At 43.7% G+C, this 8357-nt stretch overlaps 1 protein-coding gene across 5 annotated transcripts in view; it reads left to right on the plus strand.

Moving 5' to 3' along the window:
- Positions 1-8357, plus strand: part of bahcc1a (BAH domain and coiled-coil containing 1a) — a 73644-nt gene that overhangs the window by 40963 nt on the left and 24324 nt on the right. For all 5 annotated transcript variants that reach the window (XM_014023732.1, XM_014023729.1, XM_014023731.1 and 2 more), the window contains exons 3-4: positions 5514-5636; positions 5791-8103. In XM_014023732.1, the coding sequence (XP_013879186.1) occupies positions 5514-5636; positions 5791-8103 (2436 nt within the window). The remainder of the gene's footprint in view (positions 1-5513; positions 5637-5790; positions 8104-8357) is intronic.

Here is an 8357-nt window from a genome sequence, read left to right on the forward strand (position 1 = left end):
AGTTAGTTAGTTAGTTAGTTAGTTAGTTAGTTAGTTAGTTAGTTAGTTAGTTAGTTAGTTAGTTTTTGTAGAGAGAAGCCTCAGTTAGCAGGTAAGGTTTCCATTCCACAAAGTACAGAAAGTAGAAAATATGAAGAAAAAAACAACATAATTCCCAGATAATTATAATTAAATGCAAAGTACATTTCTCCTTATTTTTGAACTTGCACCAGATTTATTACAACTTGTCTGTGAGATAATAGGAGCTTGCCCACTGGTTGTGATGCGTTTTATGTCAACACACATTGATTAGTTTGCAGAAAGTGCAAAGAAACAGAGAAAACAAAGATGGATGCATCAACCCTGAATATTGCAGAGCTTACTGTAGGGAAAAAAAACACAAAACAAAAAAAAAGAAGCATCTGTGAAGTTTTGAATGCTTCAGAAAACATTCAGAGGAAGGATTATGGCTCGTAAAAGAGTGCATTCATCAGCAAATGAAAGCATGGCATCTATAGCCCACCCAAAGATATTTTAAAATAAGTAAATAAATAAGTGAAAACTTGTACAATAGATGGGTGAAAAACAAGAGGACAATCAAAAGATTTGTTTATTTTCCTTGATCCACATTACAATGAAWGTGCTGAATCAGGAACGAACCTTGAAATCTCCGTCGGTGATGTCGGCGTTAGCGCAGACATTAGYGGGGACGTGATGTGTGTGTGTCTGTCAGATTGTCACTCACATTTCAAATACTGTCACAGCCATCACATGTAGCACATGTCTGCKCCTCTGCTGACTCCAAATGTATGTGTTTGTGTGAAGTTGGTTTTTTTTTTAGTGATTGTTTTAACAAAAATAATAAATGCTTGGTATGTGTATTAGGTCCTGTGAATTTTAAAAAAAGTAAATTCAATAAGCGAAGTGTAAAGATAGAAAAAAATAGACCTCAAAAAGAAATAAAACTGCAGATTTCTAAAAGGCCTGGGCCAGCTGGCTACAGTTCAGATGGCTTTTTTTWTTACTTTTAGCCAAAAAAATAATCACATATCTCACATCTCTGCCTGCACACACCTGCCTAATCCACTCCTGTTTGATACGCCTCTCTGAGCCTATCTTCAGTTGTCCATCTTTCCTTCTGTGAGCAGTTGCTTGCTTCTCCTTTTGTAGGATTTAAGCCCCCCCCCCCCACACACACACACACATCTTTCTCCACAACAAGCCTGCTTCTTTCATTCTCTCCTTCCTGTGCCAGCCTGCATCCCTTCCTTTCAATTAGTCAAACCTGAAGAGATGCATCGCTGCACTGCCCCTATCCTCTGCCAAGCATCTCTCGTCTCCTCTCCTCCTCTCCTCATCTCCTCCCTCTCTGTGTCTTGATGATTCTGTCATTTTTTTCTTCTCAATTAGCAGACCTGACAGGCAGCTCTCTCTGCTCCTCCTCCTCCTCCTCCTCCACCCCCAGTTGTCCTGCTCTGTCCCTCGATTTCCCCAGTAACTCTTATCCAGTTCTTCTCTCTTTTTTTTCAACCTTTTCAAGTTTTGCTTCTCTACCCCACAGGGCTTTGAGAAATACCACCAGAACTTTTGGAGATCCCACCCTGGCAGCTCTGTTTGCTCTGCCTCCCTTTTTTGTGTGTGTGTGTGTGTGTGTGTGTTTTTTTACTCCTCCCATTGAACGAGTGGCATTGGCTCTGAACTCCCCTCTGTCATTTATTTGCTGATGCTGTCATGTTTCTGTGTGTGCGTGTGTAGGGAGCAAAAAGAAGCGATGCTGCTGTGCAGTCAGCAGACTGAACTAAGATCCTCCTCACGTCACCTGCAGCAGCAGCAGCAGCAGCAGCAGCAGCTTCCCTTGTCCCGACCAGATTAATGGCTGAATGGGCTCTGCCGTGCCCAGCAGTCCCCCTCTTGCCGACCCATTGGAGAGCATGCTGAAACTGAGCGGGCTGGCATTATCGGGCACAGCCAGACCACACTGTGAAAAGGGATTACGCCGTCAATCGTCACGCTCGCAAACAACACGCTGCTGTAGGGGGGGAAAAAAAGGGACCTTTTATTCCCAGCTTGGATAAAGACTGGAACCCGTTCAGTGCTTTTTCTCCCCCTGAAAATCTGAGGGGGAAAAAAATGTCTTGCTTAAACAAAGGATCTCAGCCTCCTACCTCAGTTGATGAATTGGCATAAATGTGTGCACCTATTAATCATGACAGCAAAAAAAGAAAAAAAGCATGGAGTGGGGGGGGGAGAGAAAGCGGAAAAACATTTGAAAAAGAAAGCAAAAGAAAAAACGAGAGTATGCAATTATCACCTTGTTGCCCCCTCAGAAACGAGCACCYCCTGCGTTATTGCGGGGCTGTTTGCCCTCTCATCGTGCATTTCCTTAATTAAGATTGGAGGATGCAGAGGCCGCTATGAGACAAGGTCATTAAGCCCACCACAACACTGCTCCCTCCCCCGAGCTGGCTCACAGCACCAGCTGTATCGTTCCACCAGGAGAAAGTAAGGAGTTCAACACCTTACAGGAGCAGGGGGGRAAAAAAGGAAGGTGCTGCATACATAAGCTCAAAGCCAAATGAACTCCATCAGTGCCATCCTGGATTAGGTCACAAGCTTGCCAAGACAAATATGTTTGTCACTCCTTTAGCTTGTACAGAAGTATTCCTAATTACAAACCCAACCCCCACTCTGTGTTCCTCCACTCCATCTGTTATCTGTTTCTTACGTTGGAAAAAGACACCGGGGGTGAGACAGGTGCAACACTGGGGAAAAGAATACGTGAATTACCTGGGATTTACAACAAAGCTCTGAAGCCACACAAATGTTTGTGTGCTGGTGGGCTGGAGGTCAGCTATCTGAATATCTCGTTATTTAGATTGAAAAAAAATAAAACTCAATCTGTCTTTTTTTCTACAACTGGATTTATTATTTTTTTAATGTTTGTATGTGGGTGACATGGTAGTGAAGTAGTTGGGAAAACACACAGTTGTTTTTTATTTTTATTGTGGTCGATTGGATTTTGCCTGTTCTCTCCATGTGTGAATGAAAGTGGGAATCATTGTTTGTCGCATCGTGGCTCTGTGATGGACCTGCGACTTGCCTCTCACACAATGACCACTGAAGAAATGCACACATCAGCTTGTACAGAGTGTCCATAAATTACACGGATTTCTCCCCATTTGCTTGTATAAGGACATATTGAGGAACTTTACAGTTGTTGTTTTTTTTTTCAAATCTCACAGATTTTTTTTTCAAAAACTCAACTACTAATTTATTTTGCGTCTCAGAGCCTGTCAGACCTAGAATAACCACCTCTCAATGGTGTTGTGCCGGAAAATTGAGTGACGTGTGGATTGATATTGAAATATTGATACRGCCAATACCAGAACTTTTAGAGAATCAATACTAAAATCAAAATATCAAAACTTTGATACTTTATTAATTTCAGGTAACACATGTCATTAACAAGAATACATTGTAAAGTAACTAATCTATTGAAAGTTTGTCTAAATCAGGGGTGTCCAAAGTCTGGCCCGGGTGCCATTTGTGGCCCCTGAACTGATTTTGTATGGCCCCTGAAGAATTATACTAATTTGTTTACAAATTTGTCGCCCCAGCACAGGTGTAGATGGAGACTTTCTATGTTTAATTATGGCAAAATTATCACAGATGAAGTAAAATCTTCTTCCAATAAAGAATATTGGTAACAGTGTTTGTCTTTAAATACCAGGCTCTTAGCTTTTTCCACATCTATCTAGTAACTTCTACTCAAAAGCTGATTTTGCTGCCCTCCAATTTGCGTTTAATTAACTTATTAAATTTGCCTGTATACAGCAAGCATTTTCAACAAAAGAGTGACCTAAATCCTGATTTTATTGATCAGAACTGACTAAATTGGGTTCTTTATTCCCCTATTAAAACCTAGAAAATTGCAAAGTTTCTTTCAATAAGGGAAACCTGCAAAACACTTTTAAACTTCTGGATCTCGATTAATTTACACATCCATTTCCAGCAATAAATCTGACTACTTTATTTGTTTAATATAAGTATTCAGTGCTTAGTTTATTGTTGAGCAGGTAAAGGAAAATATTTTTGGGCCTCGGATCCTTCTGATTTTGGCCCATATGACAAAATGTTTGGACACCCCTGGTCTAAATCATACACGGTTGGTGGGAACTACTTTTTCCTCCACCTGGGTAATGCCTAAGCACAGTGGCACGTGCAGTCAGTCACTCAGTCTGCTTATATGTGCATGTAGCATGGATTATGATGCAGACTTTTATTTTTGTAATAGTTATAGAAAATTAAACAATATTTTATTTTGATGGTTTTATTATTTTAATTTATTTTTTGATAATTTAAAACACAATTTTAACATATGATTGTGTCTTCTGCTGTTTTTTTTTTTTGTTAAATTTGCTCAGCTGTATTGCAAATGAGGACAAAACATCATATTTCTGAGTTTAAAGTGGATAAATTACTCTGATATATTGTTTTCTTTATGAAGTAGTGGCTTGAAATACACACATTTTTAGATTTATCACACGCATTATGTGTATTTGCATGAAGTATCAGTATCGAATCAACATTATGGATATCTGCCTGAGTTTTACTCTTTATCAGAATCTGAAAGGAAATTGGTGGTATCGAAGGGGTGGGCGGTGTCATGCCACTCTGGCAACACTCCCAGGTAAACACCCAAAGGGGCTGACATGTATGGATATGCACCAACTCTCCCACGACTTGATAAAGTGTGTTAAAAACATGAATATTTAGATGTTTGTGTAATTCATTTGTTTTTTACATCATAGCAACAAGGGGTTCTTTCTGTAAAGCTGAGTGAAACAACACTATGATCATTTTCTTTTATTTTTAAACCATTTTCTTGTGGATAAAATACATATTTATAGATTTATAGATAGAGCAATTTAATGTCCATTGATGTGCTCAGAGGCTATAGTTACCCAATTGCAGTGGAAGTGTTGTCATAGAAATGCTTGTCCTAATATTGCATTGGGCTTTCATCTCAGTCCATCTTTCCACTCTCCTTTGTGTTTTTCAGTGTTCTATTTCCAAATGATTTTTTTTTGTAAACGTACTCCAGATGGGCTTGATGAAATGAGCCCAGGTGTACTGGCTTACAGGCCCAACATCCAAATGTCTTTTCACCCCTAAACTATGTCACAAAGGTCAGACATTCAGCTCTGTTCACTGTTAAACACAAGCTTCAAATCCATTCCCATCACTCCATTCATATGGAAGTAGACGCCACCGTTGGTTCTCAGAGGGAGGTAAACAATAAGCCATATGTCTCAAAGACAAATGTCATATTACAACAATCCCCAAGCTTTTCTTTAATTATCTGCATTCTAAAATCAGGCAGGAAAAGCAAACAGAAGAGGCAAAGCCTGTACTTATTTGCTTATGAACAACACCAGCTGCACCAGGCCCAAAGGATTACCTCGTATAACTGCATCACAGTGGTTGTTTTCATGTTTTATGAACCCCCCCCTCCATTGCTCTCTCTCTCTAAGGTCCAGGATATCCTCGATTTTCAGGGAGTCTTGCCCACACTTTCCTCCCGATGAGCCACTTGGATCACCATGCCAACAGTGGTGTTTTGTATGGGCAGCACCGCTTCTACGACACGCAAAAAGGTGAAAATTAAGAAAATATTTTTTTATGAATGAGACAGTTAAACAAACTAAACCTACAGGATGTGGTCGTATTTAACAAACGATACTGAGTTAAACGTATTTAACTACTGTAATCCAAGTGCCTTTTTCTGATCTGCATTTTCTTCTCTTGTAGAGAACTTCTACCTGCGGGGTCTTTCATCCCAGCCGTCTCTCATCTCAGCCAATCACAGTCTGCCACCAATGTCCAGGACAGGCTCAGGACACTCTCAGGGGTCCTGCAGCAGAGACAGAGATCCGGGAATAGGGACGGGTGTACACAAGGGTCTTAAAGAGGGTTCTGTGGAAAGGGGAGTGGTACCTGGCAAGGACAAGGAGAGATCCAGCAGCAAACAAGAGGCCAAGGAACGACAACAACAACAGCAACACCACAGCCACCAGACACCCCAGACCACACACCACCACCATTCCCACACTCATCAGCAGCAACCTCACTATCTAGATCATCTGCTGCCGTTAGAGGATGTTAATAGTCGAGCCCTAGAAAGGCACAAGGCCTCACTCACAATGGAGTACAACAAGGAGCACCCTCAGACTTTAGGCAAATCCCTCAGCGCCTGCTTGCACAATGGAAAAATGCAAAATGGAGATGCAGGAACTACAACAGGGACAAAAGTCTCCATGTCCAGCTGTGGTGGTGATGGCACAGTGCTTCGGACTATGGGAGACGTGGGGGTCAACCAGGGCAGGCATATGGGTTGTAATGGTAGTAGTCGCTGCACCAAAGAAGGAATAAGTGGGGAGATGAGAATCAGTGARCAGCCCTCGGACTGTCTGGAACGGGGTCCGGCACCACTTCACCACTCTCTGCCCTACTCTGTACCCCCTCCCTTGCACATGGGCTCTGCTACTGGGGGTGCGCACGCTCATCCCCATCCTCATGCTCACCCCCATACACACCCTCACCCAGGAGGCTTCCACTGCCTTCAGCTCCACCCCAGCCATCCGCACCACCCGCATCATCCCCACCACACGCACCACCATCCGGACTTTTTCTGCCCGCCCCCACCTGCTCCTTTAGCCAACCCTGCTTCCCAAGAGAGGGGCGCAATCAACGTGGGACGGGATCCTAAAGTCACCGGGCCAACGTTTGTGCCATCTGTGGCAGACTTAGGAGATAAGTCTGCTGGACCATTTCAGCTTGGTAACCTTGACTGTCAGGGTTTGGGTAGTGGAGGAGGAGGCAGCAATGCCAAGGACAAAGCAATAGAAAAGAGTGCTGGAGGTGGGCACCATGGTAGCTGGCACAGAAAGCAGCAGCAGCAACAACAATATAGAAAGGCAGAGAAGGCACTAGATTGGATGCAGGCTCATCATCAACATGTTCAGCCATCACAACTTCCTCCACCGTCCCAACAACAACATCAACAACAACAACAACAACAACAACAACAACAACAACAAAAGCCGCCACATTCTCAACAACAGCACCTAGTTGTGCGGTCGCGAAGTGCTGAGTGTATCAACAGCGGTGTGGACTTAGATGTGTTCAGATCTTCCTTGTCCCAGGGACCAAAGGCGGGGAATTCTGTCCCTCATTCTGTCAACACTTCTCCTTATAGAGACTGTTCCCATCAAGGACCCCCACCTAACTCGTCCCCTCTTGGAAATAAAAACATGGGGCAACACGGCGGGACTGCAACAGCCCATGGTCCAGGAGGTAGCTGCTCGTTACAGAGAGATGGCCAAAAGGTAGCCAGGATTCGCCACCAGCAACATAGCCGTCCCGGTCCAGACGCTTCCTCTCCTGCTGAGCTGAACCAGATTAACTCTCAGGAGCTTAAAAGTAAGATGGACATGTCCCCCTATGGTTACAGAAACAGCAGCGGGCAGCACCACCACCAGCAACCCCTGGTGCCACCCTGGAACATGAGGCCTCCCCATCACATGTCGCATCCTGAGGAGGAGCAGAGGAAGTCTTACATGGATCTTGGGAACTCTGCTGGACAACACCCACAGCAACAGCAACAGCAGCCAGGGATGAACCTCCCTCCTTCACAGCCCCAAACTGCACCTCCACTTAGTCAGCAACAGCAGCAGCAACCTGATCCCCAAGGTCCAACTCAGGGTGAAAGCAGCGCCATGAAAAGCCTGCTGAAGTACAGCAACCAGCAACAGCCACTGCTCCTCTCTCAGAAAACCCCATTTGGGGGGCTGGGGAGTCTCAAATCAGGTCCGTCAGGGGGTAGCTGTGCCCTGCAAGGCAACAAGCAGACTCTACCTTCTAGGAAGGGTCCAGCTGACAACGAGCGCCCAGATTACAGTGGGCGGAGTCGAGAAATAGGGGAGACGGGTCACGGGGAGAGTGAAGTGCGGCAGCCGCCAGTGGGGATTGCCGTGGCAGTAGCCAGACAAAGGGAGCCTCCGTGTCGCTCAGCAGATAGTCACCCCAACAACCGTCAGGGAAGAGTACAGAACTCTGTGAAAGGTAAGAAAATGAAACCACCTGAGACTTATCAAAGAACATGCAGTGAATGAGCGAAAAAAATAAGGAAAATATAACGGYGAACATTAAAACCTTATATCATTTATCTTGCATCAAAAGTTTTCTGAAGTTGTCTAGAAAAAAAGGGTTTGATTTAAACTGGAAGATGAACAGCTGCAGCCAAGTGAGCAGCGAATATAGAGATGTGGGCTTATTCATGTTTATATAACAGGACACATATATATATATATATACAC

This window comes from Austrofundulus limnaeus, unplaced genomic scaffold (assembly GCF_001266775.1).
Source record: "Austrofundulus limnaeus strain Quisiro unplaced genomic scaffold, Austrofundulus_limnaeus-1.0 Scaffold389, whole genome shotgun sequence".
Lineage (NCBI taxonomy): Eukaryota > Metazoa > Chordata > Actinopteri > Cyprinodontiformes > Rivulidae > Austrofundulus > Austrofundulus limnaeus.